General features: G+C 30.6%; 1 protein-coding gene across 2 annotated transcripts in view; it reads left to right on the top strand.

Moving 5' to 3' along the window:
• The window catches only part of LOC129972465 (short-chain dehydrogenase/reductase family 16C member 6-like), a 38,301-nt gene extending 12,025 nt beyond the window's left edge, over positions 1-26,276 (top strand). Inside the window, exons 1-4 of one of the 2 annotated variants that reach the window (XM_056086609.1) lie at positions 234-767; positions 19,200-19,444; positions 20,902-21,018; positions 26,062-26,276. In XM_056086609.1, coding sequence (XP_055942584.1) covers positions 309-767; positions 19,200-19,444; positions 20,902-21,018; positions 26,062-26,179 — 939 coding nt within the window. In that variant the 5' untranslated portion in view covers positions 234-308 and the 3' untranslated portion in view covers positions 26,180-26,276. Of the gene's footprint in view, positions 1-233; positions 768-19,199; positions 19,445-20,901; positions 21,019-26,061 lie in introns of those variants that run through there. The other variant, XM_056086608.1, reaches the window with a different exon arrangement.
• The last annotated feature ends 1,574 nt before the right edge of the window (positions 26,277-27,850 follow it).

Genomic DNA, 27,850 nt, shown 5'->3' with positions numbered 1-27,850 from the left:
TGTTATCGAGTGAATTTCTTCTGTCTGGCTCTACTATCTTTCGTATTTTTGAATCACAACTAATTTTAAATTATTATCTCTCGCATTCTTCCACAAATGTTTTTTGAACTCATCGACTGCTGCCGATAATTTTCTAAAAAAAAATCTTTTTGTCATCGCAACTTGTTATGAGTTTGATAAAACTATCTGATAACTACTCGATGCTTCTCTTTAAAATTCTGATCGAATTTTCACTTATCAGAATCAAGTAAGAAATCCTGTCATTTTTGAACGATTTGACTTCGTTCGTTAAAAGTAGGCGATTTAAAATGATTTCTGTGATTTTCTTAATATTTACCTTAATACCCGATTTTTTACTTGGATGCTTAGAGGAATTGGTGCATTTTTTAACTCCAAGTTGGTTTAGGCGCAAGAAGAGCGTCAGTGGACAAAATGTCCTGATCACTGGGGCTGGAAGCGGTCTTGGCCGGCAAATGGCCATCGAATTCTCGAAGCATTCTGTTTGTCTTATAATGATCGACGTCAACAGAAGCTCTCTGATCAACACAGAGAAACTCTTGGATCGGAGTTCCCGAACTTTCATCTACGAGTGTGATGTCTCGGATCGGGAGAGGGTGTATCAAGTAGCCAGGATCATCAGGGAAGAAGTTGGCAAGGTGGATATTCTGGTGAACAACGCGGCCATAGTTTCAGGAAAAAGATTTCTTGAAATTTCTGATGATAAAATCGAGAAGACCATGAAAGTGAACTCGCTAGCACATCTTTGGGTAAGTTTCAGTTGTTCTCCATCAATGTGTCTTTTCAGATATGTTCATTTTCTTTTTGAACTAAAGAAATCATACAAGCAACTCTCCATTTTGAAAAGAGACATCCCGATAAAGTATTTCTTACTTATTCGTATGTCAAGTATAGAAAAGTATTGTAATCGTTAAAAAAATTCGAATTCGAGATTTTGACGAATCTCCATGTTTCAGACCTCCTTTTCGAAAAACGCATTTTTGGAAATGCATTCTGTCTGTCCTTCTGCCTGACTATGATAAAGATAATTCAAAAGTGCTTTGATCTAGATGGAGGAAATTCTGTATATGGTCTTAGCAGCAAATCTATAGATATCTGACAAATTTGGAGAAAAATCTATTCAAAAAGTCTGTCTGTCTGGGTGTGCTTAATAAGTTACCACGAAAACCACAAAACGAATAGAACTAGATAGATAAAATTCAGTACATAGATTTATAGTATGGATACCTATCAAATTTTGAACCAAATTGAAGCAAAAGTTGAACGTCTGTCTATTTGTATATTCTGAAGCATGTAAACACGATAACTCAAAAAAAATGTAGTGACATAAATAATATATCAAATATAGTGTGTGATTTTGTTACTAAAAGTGTAGATATTGATTTTATTAGATTTTGTTTTCAATTGATTAGGGAAAGAAAAGTCTAAAACACAAATTAGATTTTCTTATTGCTATCATTCTCATTCGAGGGATTAAATGTCAAAACACTCATTAAGGATGATACAATGGATTCATTAAAAATGACAAATTCACGCCGCAGTTTAGTATTTTGTTATTATTGCGCACTAATGCTATGCAAGGTGCTGCTCTCTGCCTTATCCAAGGTTCACAAGTTTTTGTGGGGAGTATGGAATGACATGTTTATTTGAGAGTATGCGAGAATGCTTTGGAGAGACCACTCTGTCTGGTTTTTCATTTCGGAAAGTCTGTTTGGTTAATCGCCAAGAAACTAGCCAAGGACCACACGATAAATTCAGTAAAAACTGTACATTCGTACCGAAGATTAATATTTAATATGTACGACATGTCAAGCGTTCTCAGGGATATCATAATTATCAGAGAGTATGCGAGGAAGTTTTGGAAATTTTCTTGCGCTGGTTTATAGAACAAAACAAATCATACAAGCAAATCGTCATTTTGAAAGGAGACATTTCCGCTAAGCCTTTTCTTTTCTTTTTTTCTGAAATAGATTACATCTAATTTTGAGAAAGTCTGTAAAATGTGACTCAATAATGTATAAAACAGAACTGCGTTCAAAATGGCAACAAATCTAGTCAATCGAAACAAATAGCTCATTATATTTTAAAAAAGTTGTTGAGTAGAACATTTGTTTTTAAAACATGCATAAATCGGCACGTTCTTTTCTTGCTTACAAAGATAAACAGTACAGCTATAATAATTTTTTTTCCTTTTCATATACAAAGAGAAATCATTGTAATCATTAAAAACTTTTAACGAGTACAATAATTTTAACAAATTTAACAATTCTGATTTTAACGAATCTTTACGTTTCAGGCCTCACAGAGTCCGAAAAAGTTTGATTGTGAACACGATAGCTCAAAAATGCAACTCATTACGGGCATGGAATTTGATGCGTGGCTTTTTCACCAAATTTGCAAATTTTTTATCATATCTTAAACGAAATCCATTCGCAAGAAATATTTCTTTGTCCTTCATCAGGCTTGCGGTTACCTGGTGACAAGGTCTTGGCTTCGGAACCGGGGGGTTTCAGGTTCGAGCCCCGATTCCACCAAATAACCATTGTGTTAGCGAATTTGGTGCACATTAAATTCAACGGGGCTAAACGTCCTCTCGCTGGTGTGGTGCGGAAATCATCTGATCGCGGTTCAAAATTACGAGGTCCGTCCCAAAGTAGCCCTAGTGTTGCTTTAAAAAGGGATGTTAATACAACTGAATTAAAGCAAACCAAACTTGTCCTTTCTTGTCTATATAAACGACAATTCAAAAATGCAAATAGCTAGATAGTTACAATTAAGCATATAATCTTTTTATTAAACTTGTAGATCTATATTGAATTTTCATCTCAATTCTTCAAATGATTGATTTTTTAACTATCTGTATGTTTGTATGTACGTGGAAGCGTTGCATCTAAAATGCAATATCTTGGATAAATGATATTTGGTATACATTCTTGTCAGCAATAGCGTTTATCTGTATTATAGATTCGGCTTTTAGGAAAGAAAACACCCAAAAATCCACATTCACAAGAAAATCGATAGATACACCGAATTTACATTTTTTATATAAGCATTTCTAAAACCTTCATGTATATTATTTTTTTTTTTGTTTGCCTTGTATCCTTTCAAATTAGTTCAATTTCATTTATCTCGAAACCAAACTTAAATATAGTGGACAAAGTCAATAAAATTAAATGCCCATTTCAACAAATGAAATGGAAGCAATTTTTCCAATGCTTTTTTTTTTCGTTTAAAACTATTTATATAGAACTATTTTATTATTGTGAGAATTCTTTTGAACAACACACATAGATAAATTCCAAGACTCGATGTTTTGAACTCGGATCCAAAATTTAACTTTCATCGTAGAATATTTTGGTATTTACGTTGTTTTCTCTGTTATGTATCATAGACGAGAAAATAAAATGAATATTTTTTTCGATACTAACTGATATTTCTATTTGAAACAATTTTTATTTTTTATTTTTCAAAAATCTTCTTTTAAAAAATGTTCAACAGCAATAAACAACAATTGTAATATCATAAAAAGGATTTTTTTTACTAGGAATTTGTTCTTTTAGGCTATGTATAATAATTAAACTAATTTCTTAAATATAGAAGATTCATAATCAGCCATTTAAACAATAATCAAAGTTTCTGATTTAAAATCATTTTAGAACCAAAGTTGCCTAAGTGCTTGATATTCAAAATTTTTTGTAAAAAAATAAGATATTTAATTATAGATTTTAATTTTTAAAAAATAACATTCTTTTACGTATATAAGTATTGATGTGATGCGTATTTTATTATTTAAAACTATTTGAATACAAAAACTCGAGTACTAATTTATAGGAGATGTATTGATGTGCCAATGAATGTAGGTGACACGTGCAAGTCATATCTCTATGGGTTCGAATTTATCAGCGAAAGGAAAGGTGGATGAGTATTTGTTCTTATCAATTTTTTCCATAGATAATAAACGTTTTTTCACCATTTCATGATATAAGCTGAAAAAAATATATGTTCTCGTTTAGCTGTGAGCTGAGACATTGTCGACAGCGAAAACAGTCGAAATTTAAGTTGTAAATAAAGAGAATTTTTTGCAAGTAAATATTTTATCCGATGTAAAATGTGTTATATGCAAAAAGAATGGGCTATTTTTTATTAAAAAACAGCATAAAAATATTTGTTTCTTATAACATTTGTTTTCTGATAATGAATCGAATGTGTTGTAATGCGATAACCATTGATGTTTATAATCACAAATTTGTAATCTCCAGACAGATAATTCTGAATGAAATGAAATAAAAATTAATATAAAATGTGTCTGGAGGTTTAATAATTATCATCAACTTATTTTCATTTTAATTTTCTTAAAATAGAGTTTAGAGAAAATATTACATGCCATGAAAATATAAATGGCATTGTTCTTTAAAAGCGGCCTATTTAAAATATGTCGTGCAAAAATAAATAAAAATGAGTTTTAACACGCGCATAATGTTTGTAAATATTGTAATTTGGTATTAAGGTGTGCCTGTCAACAACAAATTCAATTGATTTATGAGCTTTCAACTTTTTAAAATTAATCACAAATGATAAAGGCGACTAATATTATATGTTAGTCGCTTTTGGAGACGATTCTTGACTTTTTAGATTTTTAAATGATTAATAGGATTCTTTTTATCCTTTCAAGTTTTGATTTGTTATGAATGAAAAACATGAATTTAATTTATGAATTTGCTTTCAATTATAATGGCTGTAAATTAAAAGTGCATATATTACACAATAGAATCAGAAGGGGAAATTCTACTTCGGAACTACTGTCCAAAGAAAGTAATTTTTTAATTCTAATTTTAATATTTACAGATGCATACGACTGAATGTTTTGATGAATGAGTTTAAATTTCATCATAATACTAAAAAATTGTAACAGATTATGCATTAAAATAAATTTAAAAATTTATTTAAAAAACAAAGAAAAATATACTGAAATGAAATGGTCATTAAAAGTGTAATTTTCGGGGATCCAAGATAAAGCAAAAAAATTTTTTGTGGGATAAATGGTTTTGGAAGATAGGACTATAAATTTTCATAGGTAGGCATAGCAATTACCTGGCTAGGCGTAATGAACTATTAAGCCTATTTTCGCCTTTCATTGAACTTTATGTTTGATGACTATTTCTCGATTTCTTTTATATAATTTTTTCTTTAGAATGGAGTTTTTCGTGACATAACGGGCTATATCCAGACCATTTCTAATAATGTTTTACAACTCTATAAATTAGCGAAGCGTTAAATTAAGTGCAATTATAAAAAACAGTGCTCTTAACGAAGCAGTTTAAAAAGTTTGTATAGTGATTTGTTTACGCTTGAGTGTTGCCATTAGGCAATACATAATAAAAGTGATTTCTGTGCCACATACGAAAGCGTTTTAGGCAATTAGATTTCTGAAATCAGTTATATATTTTCAATCTTTGGAGATTAAAAGTGAGCATGGAGTTTTTTCAGTACAAATCCTCCCATGTCCCTCCATAAAACGTTTCAATAAAAATATAGTTTTGGCTTACTGCCATCTTCTTATATTTATGGCTGGAGAATTATAAAAGAAATCAAATATGGTGGCAAAGTATTTTTGCATTGGAATATTTTGTAATGTCTGTAGTAGATAGTTTGAGATCAACCGCATAAAATATAAATTAAAATTTTTGCGGAATTTAAATTTTATCAATAACTATTCTAGTTTTGGCGTTTACTTACACTTAAAATAAGTTCATAGTAATTGATATATTTTAACTTTTTTTTTCATCTTTTCGCAATGCTTATCGAGACAGATTGTTCAATGAATAGGCGATATACTTTTGAGCGAATCTCTGAATTTTCCCACAATGTTTCTTGTTGTTAATGGAGTATTTGCTGCTCATTCATGTGGATTCAGTTCTGCTACTCTTTGCATGTTGGCCCATGATAATGACATTTTCGTTTCTGCATTGTATGATGATTACGATTTGTTTTTGAGAAACACGTACTTGTTACTCCTTATTCCACAAAAAAACATTTTCTTCCTGTCACAGTTTCTTATTTTTAACACTTGTTAACCTACTGCTCTCCAGTATCAGCTTCCGATTTTAATTCCATACTTGAAGGGTTAAGTGAAATGGCATTGTCTATATCAAAATATCTTAATGATAATATTGAATTTTTAATAATGAGCAAAGACAAATATATAAACATAGTGAACGCAAAAAAAATTGTCGTTTTAAGAAACAAATTATTTTTAAAAAAACTAAAATAATAATTTTTTTTTCACAATCTTATATTAAAAGAGAAAATCAAAATATTCAGCCTCGAGATTTTTATCAAAGTTCTTGAAAATACAATTTTTAAATTATGCCTATTTGCTTTTAAATTTTGTATTGATAAATATCTAAGAAAATGAATCTATTCTTTTTCAAAATTCATCCTGGATTCGCATCAGTGTAAAGCAAAGTTTAAATTTTTCCATGTTAAGGGGATACGCAGTTCATCAAGCTAAAGAAGGGGTGGCGGTGGGGTCCGCTTTCTTCAGTTAAGCTATGAACTTCCATTGCAATTTTGCATCAAATAATAGTATGTAATTTTGAAAAGTTTTAAATGTAGAATGAATTCGTACTTCTCTTTGTAAGTTACATTTACGTTCTTTTTAAATTTAAAATTACATTTTTATAATAACAGTAGGTTCATCAATATATAACTTAGTAATTATTTATAGAGTATAAATTAATCCTTCAAAAAATTCCGCAATTTTTTGCTTGTTTCTTGAGCTCTTCGAAACGTTTTCGAGCAGCAATCGTTCTCCATCTATTTATTAAAAAGACGTCAGTAGACGTTGGCTCATATCATAATTTAACAAATCTTAGAGGAACCTAAAATAACAATTATTTGCTTCCAATACATTACTTCTGGATTTGCGATTTAAGAGGCATTTTACATAACCTGGATTTCGAGTGACCCGAGTTTGGCTCATCGAGGTTTTACTCTACATGAGATAGTCTATGAGGGCCCATTCTATCTGAAATTTAAACGTTTGTGCAAAACAAAAATTATACTTTTTAATAGCTAGAAAGTGCTTCTGCTTCTCTAACGAATTCCTTAAGTACATGTATGCTATGTTATCTCTTAACAGCACATACTATTTTATTCTAAAATTTTATCTTATTTCCTAATTTAGAACCACTTTTTTTATTTAATTATTTCAAAAATGCGTTTTAAAAATTTCTGATTCTTTAATTCTTACACTGCAAATGAAATAAATAAAAATTTCTAACGCCTAAGACATTTCTTTCAAAGATATCTAAGATTCCCTTTCTTAAATCGGCATATGTCAAATCCCAATAAGAATATCTTAGTAAAAGCACTAAGGGAAAAATTTCACACACTTTTCTCTTGTGTCTCGAAGTAAATAGACGCATTCCATCGGTTCTCCCTGTGTACAAATCATACCCTCCAGTGGAAAAAGAAATTGAATTTAAATTCCCAATTATCCTATTTTTGACTATTTATTTGCAAAATTTTGTTATATGTATGCATATGTGGCATCTTTGAATTCTGATTAATTGAAAGTTATGACACATTTTTAATTTATAGTAATATTCAAAATTATTCAAGTGAACCAATGATCGACACTTTTTTTCCTGGCCAGTAATGGCATAACTTATCGAAGTATCAGGTTTTTGTGATTAATTTTAACACTACTGTCTGTAAAAGAACTTGCTGACAGCCTGCTGTTAGCTTCTAAAGATAATTATAATCGATTGTTTCAGAATATGCTAATATCGACATGCAATTTCCTCGAAATATTTTCACAAAAGAGAATGGAATTTTTTTTGTACAAGATTATTTATGTAAGGAATATATAATTCCTTTTTCCTTTCCTTTCCGTACTTCGTTATTCTTTAAAAAGCAGTCTTCCTGCTTTAAATCATTATTTTATGGAAATGATTTATATAAGATTAAAGATCATTTCAGCATTTCCTTCAATATTGCACAATAGAGAATTATTTATGACTTAAGTTAATAAAGGCAATAGGTTCCCCAACGATATAATTACAGTCTCGCAATTTCGGCGACTTTTTCACGCAACTTTCTATAATATATGAAAATCAACTATAAACTTGCATTAGCAACGAAATTTCTTTCGTTAAAGCAATTTTGCTTCAATAAGCTGTAACATGAATGAATTGTATCAAAATATGAGCAATTCAAAACTTTAAATGCTGTAATTATTATTAAGAAATAAATGAGTATAAAAAAGAAATATAAACTTATAAACTTAAATTTCTCTACTTTAGACCAGCGTACAAAATATTTTTGTTATAAAAAATAAATATTTATATTATAATTATTTTCTGGCTTATTCAAATGCAGGTAATTGTGTGGGTACTACTGTTACACTACTAACTATGTAATCTGACCAGAAAGAACTTAACACACACACACACACACACACACACACAAAAAAAAAAAAAAAAAGATTTAATATTTCTTTCACAGCTCGAAAGAACTACTTCAACTTGTTCTGTTCTTCTTCTTCTTCTTTTTTTTTTTTTTTTTGTTCTTTTTGTTTAAAATAAATCTAATCTTGTTCTTGTTAAAAAATGCAGTAGCGTTTCTTGAAGCTCTGGACATTTTAAGTGGAAGAATCATTAAATACTTCCACAATTATGTTGTTGTTGTTGTTGTAAAAAATAATTAATCTTTTTATTTAAATTGTTTTAATGAAACCATTTTTGTACAATTTTCTTCTTTGTGAATATAACAACATATCTTGTTATTTACTTTAAAACAGCACTAGGACAATTAAAGTTTTCTCATTTACTTAATTAATGATATTTAAATATTTAAAAAATTGTATTTGTATTTTATTAAAATAAATAAAAATAAATGTTTATTTATAAATATATGTATAAAAATTACATTTATATTTTATTTTATATCTAAATATTTTTTTAACATTTGTTCACTAATTAAAACCATGTAATGCTTTCTTTTAAAAATGACTCCACTAACCAATTTACATTGCTGCACCTTAATTAACCTGTTTGGCAGTTTAAATTTCAATTAAAATTAAACTTTAGATATTGGTTATGGTCTAAAAAAATGGTAACTTTCCTCTATATTTGCAATTATTTAAAAAATGTAACCATGAATTTTAAAATCAAGAGTTTTAGAAAAATTCTCTATTGCTTTGATATGACTTATGCAATAATCCTAATGAAATATGCTTTCTCATACAGTTCAGGTATATTTAAATTTACCAGAACCTATTTCGACTGCAAAATTATAGCACAAATCAATCAATGAAAGAAAAATGGCTTCTCGATTCCAAAGTGATTTATAGGTAGGAAAATGCGTAAGAAAAATTACGAATAACATTATACGTTAATAGCAAGAGTGGTCTCAATAAATCTTTCTCACATATTCTTTAATAGAGGTGTTACCCCAGAGAACGCATTGGCTTACAATAGTTACGAAATATTAATCTTTGGCGTGAATTTAGCATTTTTATCGAATCTATCGTGTTAACCTTGGCGAGTAGTTTGGCGATTAGTAGTAGTTTTGAGCTGGGTTGAATCCTTGTAATAGTTGAAGAAACACATTATGTTTGAAGCTGCTCGTATTGAATAATTAAAGAATTTTATTGCCTCGTGTACGAAGTATACCAGGAGAAAGCCTCATAATCGTCAAAAATATTCGAATTTGAAATTCTGATGATTCTCCTCACTTTAAACAGCCGTCAGAAGAAAAAAAAACATTTCTGGATTTATGTCTATCTGTATATTTGTCTCGCTATCTATTTGGAAATTAAAAACCTAAAAATGCCTTAGGCTAGAGGAATGAAATTTGATGCGTTATCTTCACACAAAAATTGTAGATTTCTATGAAATTTTTATTGAAATTCCATTCACAAGAAGTTTGTCTGCCCCTCTGAATGCGATTCATTTCAAATGCCAAAGCGGTTAGATCGGTAAAATTGACTATGCAATTCTAGCATCTATAGATCCGTTTCGAGATTTGCACCAAATCCTTTAAGGGGTTTCCTGCTTGTCGATCTACACATTTGCATATATATAAACGGAATACAGTACCCACCCTAGTATCCGGCCTAATGTGACGGAAGGATAGACCCGATAACAAAAACGCCGGATAGGCCGGAGTTCTATGAATTCATTTTTTTGCCTACCAATATCAAAATACAAAATTTTTATACCAAGCGTATTACGTAATACGTATTTTCTCACTTCTTATTGAGTACTAAACCCTCCATTTATATCAAGGCATGCAGAATGTGAACGTGGCCATGGCCTGGAGAATCATAGAAGCAATTGCCGGTAACGTGTCGAGTTAAAATAGGAGACTCTGTACTGGTAGTTCATATAGTGCACTTCACGTTTCAAGAGATTACAAGAGAAAAAGTGTTAAAATGTGAACAGTTTATATCCTTTAACATAAATTCTGCAATGTCTAACCTAAATGCAGGATGAAAAAAAACAAAAAAAAAACATAAAAGTACATTGTAGGGCTAGTTCTTAAGAAAATTGACTCAAACTGATTTTATTTTTCACCGATAAATGATTACACAGATATGAAAAAGTAACCCAAAGATGAGTCAAAGCTTACAGGTTTTAATTTTTGAAAAAGTTCTTAATAGATTATTGCTTTTGGAACGCCTTGTCTTCCTCATTTAATAAGGATAAAATAAAACTAAGCCGGATAGTCGTGCACTGGATAATCGGGAGTGTACTGTTACTCAAAAACGCCACGATTTAGATAAATGAAGTTGGAAATTTGATTTTGTTGCTAAAATTTAGCTTTGGGTCAAATTTTGGCTTCAATCGTAGGAACAGAACGGTGTCCGTTCATGCGCGAGAATCGGAAAATAATATTTGAGTATTCGTGACATTTACTTCAATGATTAAGGTAAATAATTTTTAAACAGAAAAGTGCACTCTGTATTAGGAAATAAGCGAAAAAGTTTTAGAGAAAGTGTATCGAACTAATCTAATAAGAAAACCTTCTTTGTTGCAATCTTTTTTAATGCAATTTCATTCCTTTGTTATCTCCCTCTTAAACATTTAATAAGCGAAAGTCATTTCTGTTGATGGCCGCTCATTGAAAACACCGAAAGAAAGAGTAATAAAAATTTCTCTTTCTTTCGTGCTTAAACTCATTTTTCAGGTTAACCTCAATTCAGAAAATCTCTCTTTAATTTGGTTCTGCAATATACGAGTTGCATCGCCGTCTGCTTCAAAACAAGGAAAAACGAGAATTTGTTTTCTTTTCGGTCATGGCCACAGAGAATCATTTTGCAATATTTTATTTTTATTTTTATATTTCTCTCTGGGTTTTTGTTTGTTTCTCTGGAATCTTTAATGCATGTGTGGTTTTCTTATTCATGTGACAGATCTTCATAGCACGAGGTGCAATTGTTTTTGTAGTGATTTGGAATAATTTTTTTTATTGAATTAAAATTCATCGTGAGCTGATTCTGTTGTAAAAGGATAACTGAAATGGCAAATTGCGCTTCTGTTTAAATTCAGAAAAGCAGTTAAATTATATAGTAAATGAGAAACTGATATTTTTTTTCTAACATTAGAAACGTTAATAGAGTAAGTAGAAATTTTGTATAAAAAATAAAAATGCTCATATTGTGAATACAATACAAAACAGGTAATATGTTTTTCGGTATAATAGCAGCTGATAGAGAAATTTGTAGTGCAACCGAATTCATTATCTAGCTCAGATAAGATAATAAGAGGAAATAAAATGATTCATGTATTCCTATTACACAAGATATATGATTTTATGTTTCCTTTAAGTAAGTTAGTCAAAATATTTCCCTTTTTTCACTTTATCGTATGCCAAGTATAGAAAAATTATTATAATCGCCAAAAATTCGAGCTCGAGATTTCGACGAATCTGCAAGTTTTAAAATTGCCTGAGTTCGAAAAACACAACTTTAACAAATCGATCTGAACTTCTTAATCGCAAATTTTAAAACAATCGATCACTTCTCTGTCTTCCCCCCCCCCCACACATATAGACAAGAGAGAGAAAGAGAGCGAATAAATGGATCGCAAATACTTTTGACACTTGTGGAGGATTTCAGAATAGGAAAATGTAATTTTTTTCTTGTATTAACTGGAATACAAATCTGTTTGACAGTAACAATCATATTTTAACGACCGTTAGTAAAATTAACGATTCGTTTTTGGAACAACACAATGGAGACTTTAGGTCAGGCTTCGTAAATTTCGAACTTAGAGCAATAATGATATAGGCCTTTCTAATAGAATTCAAATTGTCCAGAGGTAAATTATTTGATTTATTTGTACTTTCTCGTGTACAAAATATTGTAACTGATAAAAAATTCGAGAGAAAAATTTTGATGAATCTCCATGTTCTAGACATTCTGAATTCGAAAAAACATATTTGGAGAATGCCTGTCTGTTTGTGACAAAGATAACTCAAAAATGCTTAGAGCTAAATGAATGAAATTTGGTACATGGGTTTAATACCGAATTTGTAGATTTCTATCAAATTTTGAGATCAATCTATTCAAAGGAATATAAATTAACATGATAACTATAAAACGAAGAGACCTAGATGGATGAAATTCAGGGCACAGATTTAGCATCTATAATCTAGACACGTATCAAATTTTGAGCCTAATACAAGAAGGGGATGGATGTCTCTCGGTGTATACTTTCCGAAGCATGTAAACACCGATAGCTCAAAAATGCAATGACTTAAACATATTAAATTTGTTATGTTATTTTGTGGCTACAATTGTAATTCTGTGTCAAATTTGGTTTCAATAGGTTGGGAAAAAAACCCGTTATTAAAACACAAATTAATCTTTTCTTAGAGATAAGTAAGACAGGGGAGACCATTTCTGCTTGTTTATTCTGAAGGAAATAAATTGTCGCATATACAAATGCGTTAAGATTGAAATATTTCTATTGACAACACTGCCGAATAAAACAATTGATCTCAAGAACTTATAATCTGAACTATCGTATTTCAGAGCGCGGGCAAATGAAATAATGATAAAGAATGATAAATAAACTGTCCCTAATATAAGCAAAATTAATGTATGCCGTATAATAAGTTCATCTGTAGAAGAGATGCATATGATTTATAAATTATAAGTATTATATGCATGCTATATATAATAGCATCCTATATATATATATATATATATATATATATATTGCTCTGAACAAGAATAGCCTTCTTTTGACCACCCTGCATGATAGTCTGAAAAACCACAATTTATGAAAACAAGCTCCTAGCAAACTCTTTTACGCCATTCATATTAACCACCAGCAGATGCTAATCAAAATATTTCATCGGACTTATGAAACAACTGTGGAAATAACCTCGTCCCAACTTTCCCCAGTGGTCCATACTCAGCCGCACGTGACGAGCATGTCATTTCCCCCAAGGTTGCTGAGATAGAAAGTTCTGAAGCCCTTGCGAAATTTTTCCCAATTTGGACGGAAACGTCCGCATTATCTCGGCTTAACCAAAATTTCAAGAACTCCGCGATCATCATCATTCCAGACACGTTCGCTGCACTTGTTGTTTTGCCCGGTTTTGATAGAAGAAAGCACTATAAATATCAGTGTCTTTTCTAGGAATGGGAACCTGTTATGCTCCTGACATCCCCCCCCCGAAAAAAAAAATTACTATCATTTTCTCGTATGCGAAATATATAAAGAAAAAGCATCACAGCTGTCAAAGGATTCAGCTTCAAGAATCCAAAGAATTCGCTCGTTTTAGACTTCGATTCCGAAAAATACGATTTCAAAAATTGTGCCTGTCACGAACATTTATGGCATGTCACGAAGAATTATGCCTGTCTGAGAACATAAATCTAAAAAATATTATATACACGAATAAAACTCGGCGCGTGTTCCTCCCTTAAATCTTCAGTCTGTATCAAATGTTAGAAGAAAAATGGCTACGAGAATATTATCTGTCTGCTCTCCATTTGACGTATAAATTCGATAATTAACATTCCCCTCTCCCCACACACGCATGCACATACACACACGTACGCACACACTCCTCCCACACATACATACGCGCATACCCATCCCCCACGCAAACACACATACACACACTTACTGACCCGCCATACACACATACACGCACGCATACATTTAGCTTATACGTATACACTTATCGTGTCACATTCGCATGTGACACGATAGTGTCACATTCGCATGTGACACGATAACTCTAAAGCTTAAAGACCGAAATACATGCAATTTGGCATAGGGTTTTATCATCAGAAAATTTGGAGACTGTTTAAAGAAAAATGTTTAAATTCTTTAGTTTCAAATTCTTTATTATTCCGTGGTTAGCATTATTTTTATTTCAGCCGACGTCCTGGCTCAGGGGTAATGCGCCCTGATTTGGGCGTCCAGTGTTCGAGTCCTGGTTCAGGCATGGTTGCACTTCCCCTGTGTTCTATCTGTGAGGTGTGTGAAAGAGCCCCTCTGTAAAAAGGGATTGTGCAAGCGAGTGTGTGAGTGTCATTCTCATATGAGCTAGAAGTCTGCCCTCGGGTACTCAGGGGTCATTACTCTCAGAATCTATTGCACCCCCTTTTCGTGGTAACGCGGATACGACATCATTATCATCATTATTATTTCAATATTATCAGAAACTCTCGATTATACTGCTAAATAACTTTTGTCCATTATATCGAATATTTTTCTAAATTATCAAATTGTTTTAGAGTAAAACCATACAATGGAATGCTGTGTTTACATTTATTAAATGCCGTGAATCATTTTGTAGAAGTATGAATTGATTAGACGTTACGTGTACAACTGTGGAAAATAAAGGAGCCATCCAGTTTTATTTTGGAATCGATTATCGTAGAATCATTAAAAAAAGGTACCATTTAAAAGGAAATAATATAAAAAATTTTAATCAGAAATTTCCTCCTTCTTTTTGCTTACCTCTAAACCGATTTTTCTCAAAATTTGAAAGAAACCTACAAATTTCCTGTAAAAAATACCAAATATCATCCGTCTAGCTCAAAGTGTTTTTGAGTTAACTTTGTCACAGACAGACATAATATCAAAAATGTATTTTTTGGACTCTAGAAGGTCTAAAATACAGAGTTTCGCCAAAATCTCTAGTATACTTTCTACAATACTTTCTCTATACTATATATACAAGAAGATAAAACTCCTTTCCTAGTGAATGCCAAATTTCTAAGAAATGACTATGTGTCAAATTTGGTACCTGTAGGTTCAATGAACTGCCCTGTTAAACGTTTTGAACGATTATAGTTTCATGCAGTTTACAGACAGCCAGACAAAAATTATTAAAATATTAAGAATGTATGTGTGATCACGTCATAATCTCGAAGCTTTTAACTAATCAACGTCGTTATTTTGAGGAGTGGCAAATATTTCCTTTACAAAAGAGGTGTCAAGCTGGAGGCATTCAAGTCAAGAACTGCCACTCTCGGAACAGGAAGAGAAAGAAAATATAAGAAGCATGTGATCATGGAAGTCACGTGATATCAAACAGTAATGGTCACCTCACCATAGTGGTAAGGTGGTAAAAAAAACATGAAGAGATTTAATTTTATTACAGGTTTAAAAAAATTCCATGGTGCGCAGATCAAGGCCAAGATACCTTCGAAGCATTTTGATGTGAAGTCATTTTCTTTTGATTTCTAAGTCATTAAAAATCGCCTTGATTCTAATAGACAAATCTCTTTCTTCTTCATATAAATGCAGCCAATTTTATTTCATTTAATAATCTGGATGTGTCAGTTCGGTGTAATTATTTATTCATTTGCATGAAACGAGCAGTTGTGGCAATCAAATTCTTCAATGCAAAAAGAATTGGTATATGAAGACACTCCAGTATCGCGAACAATTATTAGAGATTTTATCATAAAATGTGCTTTTTCACACGTGGGCCAAGAAGATTTCTACTTTGCAGAAACTGTTTTGCAGTTCCGTGGTAACATAATGTAAAATTAATTTAATGTAAAAATGTAAAATTAATTTATTACACATTTTTATTAATTTTAGTGAACTTCGTATTTGTAAAGATAGGGTTTCGTAACCGATTTACCATTCACGTTCTAGTGTTTTAACTTTTTGAAATCAAATGCACTTGTGTATTCTTGATGAGAAAAAAACTATTTTATTGTTTTTAGAACTTAATAATCACTTAATGGAAAGAATTGGTTAAATTTTGTACAGTGTATGTTATCTTGAATTATAAATTAAAGATTAAAAATAGAGAATAATTAAAATAAAGAATAAATAATATAATAATTTTTTAGTTCGCAAATAAAAACTTCTTATTAGCGAACTAGCGCATAAAAGTTATCTTTACTGAATGTATTTTTTAATGAAAATCACATTTTGGAAAACAGTTCATTTAAAATTTTCATTTAAATATTTTGACTTATTTTGAACACATAAAATACAAAGGGTTCCTAATAAGCTTATTAGAAATATAATTACTTTATTAGAAGTGCAATCTTAACTTTAAATTTATTAGAAAGATGAAAAAAAATCTGAAGAACGTCAACCAAAGTTCGACCCTAAAAATCCGAAACCCATTAATTAGAGGTTTATTAATTAGTGTCTACTGTATCTATTCTTTGAAAATGATAATTTAATGAAAATACTGCTGGGAAAAATAAAATCCAACAAAAAGTATTTTTGAAACATTTAAGCTTCTCCTAATTTTTGTTTCATTAAAAAACTATTTTATATTATATTTTATTAAATACTAGTATTGTTTTTCCGAAAGTTTAATAAGTGTACTAATATTTATCATATTGAAAAATCAAAAGAAGAAATAAATTAGAAGCAATTTTTGAAAATTAGGTATCATTTCTAGAAATAGAATTTCTTTATTTTCCTTCAATTTCCTCTATTAATAGAGCAATCATATATTAAATTGGAAGGGTTTCCAGATTCAATGCAATTTTTATTTCAAGGATAAATGAAAAGCTTAATATATTTTTGAGCAGATGGTTATATTCACATTCATGGAGGGAAACATGTCTCTCGCAAAATTCAGAACTGCTGCTATTCACTTTCGAACGACGACAATGTTTTGCTCAATCATATGCTTCGCTTATATTTTGGCTTTTAAGATATCAAAATTCCACAAGTCTATCTTCAGATTGTGAAATATTTTAGTTCTAGAGTGCCAAGTATTGTGTTTATACTGCATTTTGCGAAATAAATCAAAATTTCTATTAAAAAAATCATTAACATTAATTTAATGTTAATCTTTGAATTTGACATTCAGGGTATTTGACATTCAGGGTTATGTAATTTATTTTTGTTTATTAACTGTTAGGTACTATTAACTAACTATTTCTTAGTTGTAAGCATTTCAGGTATTATTTTCGATCCTTAAGGCTTGAATTTCTACATTTTGCATTCCGATTTTTCATATTTTCAGAAGTTTATCTAATTTAGAACTTTAATTAGTTTTGTTTTCTACAGTGTGGTGGTAGCAATTGTTATGTTTTCAATTTCTTTGTTATCTAAAAATCATTGGAGAAAGTGAACTATTGCATTTATGATCTAAATAATGTTCTGTCCGAAATCTGTACAAATAAAGAAAAATTGAAAAGATCTGGTCGTAAAAGAATATTAAAATTATGAATAATTCAGAACTATCACAACAATAGGTCAGTTTAAATACGAGTCACGAGACCACCATTTAGAATAGAGGAGTGTTTAGTAGAAAATGTTTTAAAAGGAGGTAGTTGAGTATCTTTTTTATGAATGCTTAAGGAATAAAAAGACGTTTTTAAGGATGCTTACATTTCTTATAGCATGCGTGATGCACACTTTTAAAGATGGTTATTAGATGGATAAAATTCGGTGTACGGTCCTTAAACCAAAATTGTAGATTTCTATAAAATTTTGTGTAAAATCCATGCAGAGGGTATCTGTCATTCCGGCTGTTCGAATATAAGTTAATACGATAACTACAAAACGAAGAGAGCTAGACAGATAAAATTCAATACACAGATTTAACGTCTAAAATGTGGATACTGTGAAATTTTGAACGAAATCGAATAAGGAATTTATTTTCTATTAGTTCGCACTTTTAGAAGCATGTAAACGTGTGTAACTCAAAAGCGAGAAAAGTTAAATATATGAAATATGGTATGTGATTTTGAGGCTACAATTGCAGTTTTATTTGTTGAATTTTAGTTTTGATTAAAAATAACTTTAAATCGAATCCGATTTGAAGTTATTTTCGAACGATGACGATCAACTGGAAATTATTCGAATCGAATAATTTCCAATCAATCGAAAATAATTTCAATCGATTGGAAATAACTCGTCTAAAACGCAAATTTGATTTTTTATTTGTTGATAAAAAGACACGAATCCAATCTTTACAAGCTGATAAAAAACAAGAAACGTTCGGGGTTTTTTTTTCGCACTGTTAGACATTAAAACAGCTATGGAATATTTCTAAATGAACAAATTATTTATTCTCTAGTTCAGGACCTGCAGAATGTATTGAAAAAAAATTACTATGCCGAATTTTAACAAATGATATGCTTTAGAATTTTATTTATGAGGTTTTTCATAAGAAAATGTTACTAGAATTTAGAATTAGAGAATTTAAGCATTTAAAAACATAAAATAGCACTAAAATGTGCATAATACAAATATAAAAATCAGTGTAACTTCCGAAGCAATGTATGTCGAAACAGATTTCGAAAAGTTTTATAAAGAAAACTGTCCAAATGGTAAGAATATTAAATTTTAAAAAAATCATATTTTTCAAAAAAATCGACTTTTTAACGTATTAACTACCTTGAGCCACAAAATTATCTATGGAAAGGAAGAAATAAGTGCTAACAGTTTTCTTTAGCTCTGAAGTAAGAAAATTCGCCGTTCATTTTTTTTCTGAAAAAATTTATTTTATCCAACACTTATTATTATTCATTAATCGAGTAATTAATAAGTTTTAATATTCTCTATTAACATAGTAATTGATTAGAGATTTGATATTCTTCATTAATCGAGTAATTGATAAGATTTTAATATTCTTCATTTATAGAGTAATTCTTTATTAATAGAGTTTTAATATTATATTCATTAATCGAATTTCATTAAAGTAACTCTATTTCCTTTCAGATGTGCAAAGCCTTTCTCCCCGACATGATGCAGTCGAACAAGGGTCACATCGTGTCCATCGCCAGCCTGGCTGGGGTCAGCGGCCTGCCCAATCTGACTGACTACTGCGCCAGCAAGTTCGCCGCAGTCGGCTTCATGGAGTCTCTCAAATTAGAATTGGACGCCCAGAAGAAGGATGGCATCAAACTGACCATCGTCTGTCCTTCCCTCATCTCAACAGGGCTGTTCGAAGGCACTAAGCCTCCGTAAGTGCAATTTTTCCATTCTTGTATACGTGGTACAGAGAAAGTATAGTAATCGTCAAAAATTCGAACTCGACATTTTGACGAAGCTCCATCTTTGAAATGAAATTGATCCAGAATTTTTAAAAAGTAAATAAAATGTGAAGTTGATGATCGCATCATTAATTTTCATTCACACTTTGATTTATATTTGTGTGAATAAAACTATCGATTTGATCATAAAAAAAAAACTTATCTCAGTCGCTAAATACAAAGTATATAGTTGGAATTTGACGATAATGACGACCCAAAGGGCCAGGATATTTCTAACTCCGTCCAGTGTTACAGATAGCAATGGACGATTATAAATATTGACTTATGGAAAACAATTATACAGAGCATTAATAACTAAACTAGTGAATGATTTAGTAATTTCTATAAGTAAATGCAGTAATAATAAAATTTAATATATTGCCTTCATTTTTAAAAAGTTTTTCTAAACTATTGTATTTAAATTAGACACTCTTTTTCCTACAATTGAAAAGACGGTTTATTGAAGTAAGAAGTTTAAAAAATACACTTTTGATGTTTTGAAAATTTTGATGTTTTTTTGATGTGTTATATGATTTCTGAATCATCTATAAACATAAAACTCTAACGTACGTGGCACAAAAATCGCTTTTATTGCTTATTGTTGAATGGCGATAGTCAAATAAAAACAAACTCCTACGAATTTTAGAGCGCTTTAAGGTGCGTTTTTACAGCTTCATTGAATTCACCACTTCGTTAAGATAATTAAATGAAGATGCAAAATATTGTTGGAAATGTTCTGGAGAGGGATTGCCGTGTTATCAAAATGTCCATTCAGTCCGAGGGAAGACGATATAAAAGAAACCAAGAAATAGGCTACAAATAGAAAACTTTACAGAGAACAAAAATAAGCTTAACCGCCGCCCGATAGGTAATAGCTATGACTCAATGATGGGGATAGATGTTCAAAATGACTATTCTCCAAAACGATTATCTTATAAAGATGGTTTTTGTATTATCTTAACATTCAAATAATAAACTTTTTAATGATATCAATTTCATTTCGGGACAATTTTCCTATTAATTTTAATAATATTTTTCATTTCAATTAGATACAACGTCTTTAAATATTATTAAAGAATTCAAACTCATCTACCAAAACCTTCTGATGCATGTTTTCGCCAATTATTAGCTCAGTCGTAGGATTTTCACTTCCTCTTTTATTTCGTAAAATGTACACTACATAATTTTCAGGAAACTCATTCAATTCAATATTTATCAGTCGTATTGAATAATAAGGTGAATTAAAAATATATATACACATGTATTTTATATGAATAACTTAACAGCCTAAAAATTCGAACTGTGCGAACAAGCTGGTCACAAAAGAGGGCTAGTAATTAATCATTTGCCAATTCATAACTAATGTAACTTGTCTCTGTCATTTTCAGGTTGACCGTGCTGATGACTGCCGAGTACGTCGCTGGAGAGATCATAAGAGCTGTGCTGGAAGAGACAGAATTTGTGATGCTTCCTCGGTGGATGTACATCATAATCCTTTTCAAATGGTAAATAGCTGCTTTCCTACTCTCAAACTAATAGAAAGAGTTTTAAGAAGTGTCAGTTTAACATGCAATATTTTTTAGGTACGTTTCAATTAATTTTTTTAAATGAAATGACCAGTTGTTTCGATCGACTGGAACGAGCCTGTCTTCTGGATATTTGTTCGGATTGTTCCATTTTTTTCCCTCGTAAATGAAGTCAATACAATATAAAAGTACTAAAATCGCATAAAAAAAAACTTTTACTTTTTTATTTTCTTGTGTCTGTTATGTTTGTTTGTCTGTGGTCTAACAGAAGAATGAACCAGATCTCTACCATATATATATATATATATAAACATCTGTGGGAAGTTAGTGTGTTTATCTACGTATTTGCATGTGAGCATTACCATTCAATATGCATAAGTAAACATACCTTTTACAGCTACTTGGTCGAATAGAAAATAGTTTTGAAATTTTAATTTTGCTTTATATCACTACTTGAGGCATTTTATGTGCAAGAAACAATGAGAAAACTGACGTCCGTTTACATCGCGATACAAGAGCAAAAGAGAACGAAATTTTTCCCTTCGGTGGTTTTACCATGAGATTTTGTTAAGGATTTCTTTGATAAATGTAGATTTAGGATAGGGAAATTTAAGTATTTTTTAAAGAATGTTGTAAGCATTAAGGAATTTTATGTCTTTACTTGGAGCGTGAGAAAATGCTGAGATTAGCAGTTTTATCCAGGTATGTAGAATTAATTAAATAAAAAAGGTGGAATTGGATCAGGAACTAAGAGACTAATTTAGAATAAAGTAATATGGACTAAATTAAGATAAAAATTTGGAAATAAATTAATTAAGAATATGTACATCAAAATAAAAGCGGAAATGAATATCTTACTTCAGTGTTAATAATTGGCAAAAAAAAAAAAAAAGCGCAATTGAATGGATGAGTTTGAATTCCATCACGGCATTTAATAATCATTGTTACATATAACGCATCAAATTCAGTCAAAAAATATTATCAAAATTAAGGGGAAGTTCTACAGAGATGAAATTGATATCATTAAATATTCAATTTTTTTTTAGTTTTAAATTAATACAAATATTATTTTTATAAGATAAAGGTTTTGGAAGATATTTTTATATCATACATTACTATTTTTGAGCTCAATTAAATTTTTTGTTTCAAGCCTATTTCTGATTTCTTTTATATCTTTTTTCCTTTGGCTGAATGTATATTTTTTGGTGAGATGGTGAACCATTTTCCAGAGTATTGTTAATAATATTTTATAACTCCACTAATTAGCTAAGCGAAATGTCGATTTCAGTGCATTTGTAGAAATGTTTAATGAAGTAGTCTGCAATTCATATTATGTGTATTTATATTTGACTGTTACCATTTTACAATATATAAGAGCAATTTCTGGTCCACATATGTAAGTTTTTATATATAGAGAATTACATTTGACGTACTGTAATGTGTATATTATTTTACTTATTTTTACTTTATTTATTTTTACATTTTTGCAAACATGGCTATTCTTTCTATAGAGATTCGTAGTATAGTTTAAAAAAATGGAATATTAGCAGAGTAAAACTACATTTACTTGTTGACTACTTGGACTAAAATCCAGTGTAAATTTATAGCTTTGGTATCAATGTCACGTTTTGAAAATTTCCAGTCATTCATATCTCGCATAAACATCTCAAATGGATTTTTCGAACCAAGAAAATCTAAGTTGCGGAAATTCATTTAAATCTCGAATTTTTTTAATGTTTTTAATATTTTCCAAAAAATGATATGCAAAATAGTTTAATAAGTTATATGTGAAGAATATTAAATATCTTAGGCTTTTGAAGATTATAATACTAAATTTCAACTAGGCGTGAAAATACAACGTGCTGAACTTCTCGAAACAAGGACGGTTTCACCTTTAAATGAAAGAACTGCTCCTGGAAACGCTGAAATTCACGTTTCAAGGCTGAAGTCTGTTTTGCCCCACAAAGAAAGCTACAAAAGGCACGACGCAGTTTTTCCTCTAAGGGAGGAAACATTTTGACATAAAGCTGATCGTCTAAAATACTCATAATTTTGAAAGATTTCGAAAACTATTCTTTTCCTGAACGTTTGGTAATACTCAATGAATGCACATTGTTAGCACAAATAACAGATTAATGAATGTTATTGCTTTGCTGTGAATAGAAAGAAAACAAGTTGTTTTATTATCACTTAAAGGACGGCATGATGCTAATTTGGTAGATTTCGTACAGGAATACTGCCAATTGCAATGGCTCTAAAGGCATAGAAACAGAATATATGGAAATAGAGAACATTTCATTCACAAAAACTTGATTTTTATCAAACATTGGAATAACTATTTTATGATAAAATGAGTAGGCACTAATTTCTTTTGAGGTACTGAGTTGGGAGAATGAGATGGCGACTAGAATATGATCAGAACGAACTGTCAGATATTTACTTTCTCGTATGCGCAGTATAGAGAAAGCATTGTAATCGAAAAAATTCGAATTAGAAATTTTAACGAATCTCCATATTTTAATGGAGATCCCTGAGTTCGAGAAACACATTTTTGGAATATGTTTGTTTGTCCGTAACAAAGATAAAAACACGAGCTGAGGGTTGAAATGTTAGCACATAGTCTTTACAACACATTTGTATATTTCTATGAGGTGAGAGAAGAAAAATCCATTTTGAGTAAAATCTCTTCTGAAGTCTGTCTGTCCGGCAGTTTGAATAAAAATTAATATAATAGTTCCAGATAATTAAATAAATAAAATTCGATACACAAATTTATAATTTATAATGTAGACAACTCATCAAATTTTGGGCCAAATCAACTATGAGTTGGAAATGACTATTAGTCTGTTCTGATAGGCTGATCAGAATCATGTAAATGCGATTAACTCAAAAACGCAATGGCTTAAATATATCAAATCTGGTATGGGATTTTGTGACTGCAATTGTAATTCTGTGTGAAATTTTGGTTTCAATCGAGTGGGAAAATATGGGTCTAATACATAAATTCATCTTTAACAGAGAATATTAGAAAAAGTTTTGGAAAGACCATTTTCGCTGGTTTATTTAATGATCAGGAGGTTTAGGTTGATCTTTAGGTTAATTACATTAAACCTAAGGATCAACAAAGCAATGACATTAAAATGTGATAAGAACAATTGAATTAAATTTTTCAATAAGTGAAACAAGAAATAAGCTCGTAAATCGAAAGAAGGATATAACGCAATGTATAATAAAATCCTGACAGTAATTGCCGAAAGAAAAGTTTTTTATATGACAACAGGATTTTAAGTTACATTTACAACTGCTTTGTAATTGACATGAAGGCTGTAGACCTTAGACCTCGCCCGTTTGAAATATGGTCAAATGATGAGGGTAAACATCTGAAATGTTGTCTCTAAATGCCATTGGGACACTGAGGGAAAACGATTTGATTCTGGATATCAGATTTTTCGAATAAGACTTTTTTTTGGTAGTCCCAAGCTTGGAACCTTTCACTGTTAAAGCCAAGACATTCCATCAGGTCATTTCAGCTTATAGATAATATTAGTAAGATATGAAAATCTTACGAATAAATGGTTAAAACGAATAATTACCTAATAAAATGACTATAATATTCTTGGGTGGAGAGCTCATTTGGCTACAGAAAGTATCTGTAGCGTAAAATATTTTTATCATAAGCCAACATAATGCCATTGTTCAAAACAAAAACCAATATAAGCTAACATAATGCCGTTGTCAAAGAATTGTCATAACAAAAAAAAAAAAAAAAACGTCGCCAATAATTAACGGACTGTAATGTCCGACAAAAGAATTAGACAACTGGTACATAGAATTACCCGTTATGTGAATGTTATTGTGAATTTGAAGACCTTCTTTTAACAGAAAAATACAGTAAGAGGAATGAGAATAATGGAAAGAGTTATTTTAAAAAAAGCAACATTAACAGAGTTATTTCTGGAAGTTCTCATAAACCAAATGCATTTACACACGGATATACTTCTTGAGCAAGAAATGAAGAGTTTGTGAAAAAAGGTTATTCTTGATTTTCCTTCATATTGTTTGTTGCTTCCATTGGGAAATTTGCATACGTTACAGACTTCACAGCTTAGATCTGGTTTCAATATATAACCAGTGGGAGTAATTTTCCCCAAACCTTTCTCGCAAACTCTGCAATAAAAATGTTATCCCCTATCCCCCCCCACAAAAAAATATGGATTTTGGGTAAGGCAGAGATGCCTTGCATGGTATTAGAAATAGCTGCGAAATATTGATCTTTGGTGTGAATGTAGCATTTTTACTGAAATATTTTTATTTCAATTAATCTTTATCATACGATTAATAGTACCTAAAAATTGGACTTGTGTTTTAGAAGCATTTTTTTTTTAACTTACTGAAAAAATAATCGACACAGAACTAACTTGGAGTCATAAAACCACGTACCAAATTTGATATATTGAAGTCACTGTATTTTTGAGTTATCGCGTTTGCATGTTTCTTATTGTACAGACAGACATACAGTCAATTTCTAAATGTATTTGGCTCAAAATTTAATATGGATTTGCACTTTAGATCTGTATTCCGAAATTTATACACATAGCTTTTTTCGTTTTGGTGTCAATGTTTCAACTTATATTCGAAAAGTCAGGACAGACATACTTTATTTGAATAGAGTTTGCTCAATATATGATAAAAATTTACAAATTGGGTGTAAAGACCTTATACCAAATTCCAGCCGTCTAGTTCAAAGCGCTTTTGAGTTATCTTTGTCACAGAACAACATAATGTCAAAAATGTGTTTTTCGTACTCCAGGTGGTTTAAAACATGGAGATTTGACGAAATCTCGAGTTCGAATATTTTCACGATTACAGTACTTCCTCTGTACTTTGTATACATGAAAGTTATTTCAGATGCATATGCATAGCATAGCAAATGAGATATTCAACAAAATTAAACCAATCCATGAAATTTGGAAATTGTTTTTGTCCATTTCACTTATCAAGGAATTTCATTTTTTCCTGCAGGACTATGCCTCGGCGTGCGGTGGAAAGGTTCTACGCCAACAGCGGCCTCCTGGAGTTCATGGACACTTTCAGGGGAAGGAGCACGAACAATAACAGCAATCAAATCCAAAAGACATGAGATGGAATGTTTCACGAGCATATAATCATCGATGGCAATAACTCACCCTTTGTTATTTAATATTGTACTGTAATGAAATAAAATATCGAGCTTCCAACTTTTGTTCGTGTTTTCTATTATTATTTTAAGTTAATCGCCTTCGGGGTCTAGTTGCTTGCTCACTATATTTATAGTACTAATTAAGTGATATCAAATAACTTTGATTAACTATATTTTATCGCAAAAAATTATTAATTTAAAATTAAATTTTGCGCACTAAATATGGAACATTCTGATTGGTACGCTTTTTGCGCAAAGTTTAGATATTAATTGACAAAAATTGTCATTATTATTATTATTTTTTTTTTGAGGCTGCGGATTCTGCCAAAGAATTTTATTTTGCATTATCTTTCAAAACGGGAAAGTAATGGTGGAGAAGAGTATGTAGGTATCATGAAATTTCATATGAAATACAAATGAGCTAAATCCGGTTGTAGTGATGTGTAGTTGTAGCTGATGTACTTTATCATATGCATTTTTTTCCACAAAGTTTGTGTGGTGAGTTAGCAATTTTGAGATTTCTAGTACAATATTAAATGAATAGTACTAAAGAACAGGAAGTCATTGGCGACTTATCTAAGGGTCATTAATTTCCACAAGAAATTAAAGTCGATGAAATCTGACCAGTGGTGGTGTCTGGGGGTTGGTTTAATTTACTTTCCTAATTATTTTAAATACATATATTTTTAACTTTAAAGAAGCCAAAACAAATGTGGCAAATAGATAAATCGTTAGCGGTGATCAATTTTTTGTCAAAATGCTTTTGTATTTGAATTCTAAAAAGCAACATGAGTATGAAGCAATTGCTGTTTAAAATAATGGAACAAATTCAAAAGCTGTATTTTCTGGGAAATAAAAAATATATTTTTCTTATCTATTATTTTTAACCAAATTTTTATTCGATGTTTTTCTTGATATTAACAGCATATTTAAAGTTTTCATTGCTTCTTCACAACTAACAAAGTAAGTCTGCATAGTAACAGAAGTTTGGCTTGGCGGTTTTAAAAACCTGTTTTGAAGCAACACTTTACCTATTTTGGAACGAAACTCTTAATTTCGAACTGTGATTTGAAGAAGTGAACGAGCACATGAACAAACTAATTTCTTTCCAAGCTTTCACATCACATAAGCAGGAAGGATTGATCCCCGATGCCAACTTGAGCGTGCACCAGACTCAACATATATACATCGAATCTTTATTGGAATTGAGTTTCGAACTTGGACATTTCAGGCGTCGAAACCGTGAATTCGCCGCCACGGCCCTCAAAGCTCATTTATATTGCAAGTTTCACTTTCTTAGCGCTCTTGTTCTTTTTCAAACTGCTAAATTCAAAACCAGAAATTGATGTCTAAAAAAATAGCTAAAAAATTCTAAGATCATTCTTTTTATTTCTGCATAATACTTCAGAAAATAATTCAAATATCGCATTTTTTCTGAAATACATAATTACATTATAACTAATCTAATACGTAACGGATTGGAGATGGTCCGTTTTGAAAGAGCAAATTACATAACTTAAGACTTAGTTTTCAATAGTGATACCGCAATTTTAAAAAAAAATCTGTTTGCTATTTTCCGATTGCGTATTTACAACCAAATCATACTGGAATGCATTTAATTACAGAAAATGC

Source organism: Argiope bruennichi, chromosome 6 (assembly GCF_947563725.1).
Source record: "Argiope bruennichi chromosome 6, qqArgBrue1.1, whole genome shotgun sequence".
Taxonomy (NCBI): Eukaryota; Metazoa; Arthropoda; class Arachnida; order Araneae; family Araneidae; genus Argiope; species Argiope bruennichi.
The sequence above is the reverse complement of the archived record's forward strand: the minus strand, read 5'-3'. Positions and strand labels throughout refer to the sequence as shown.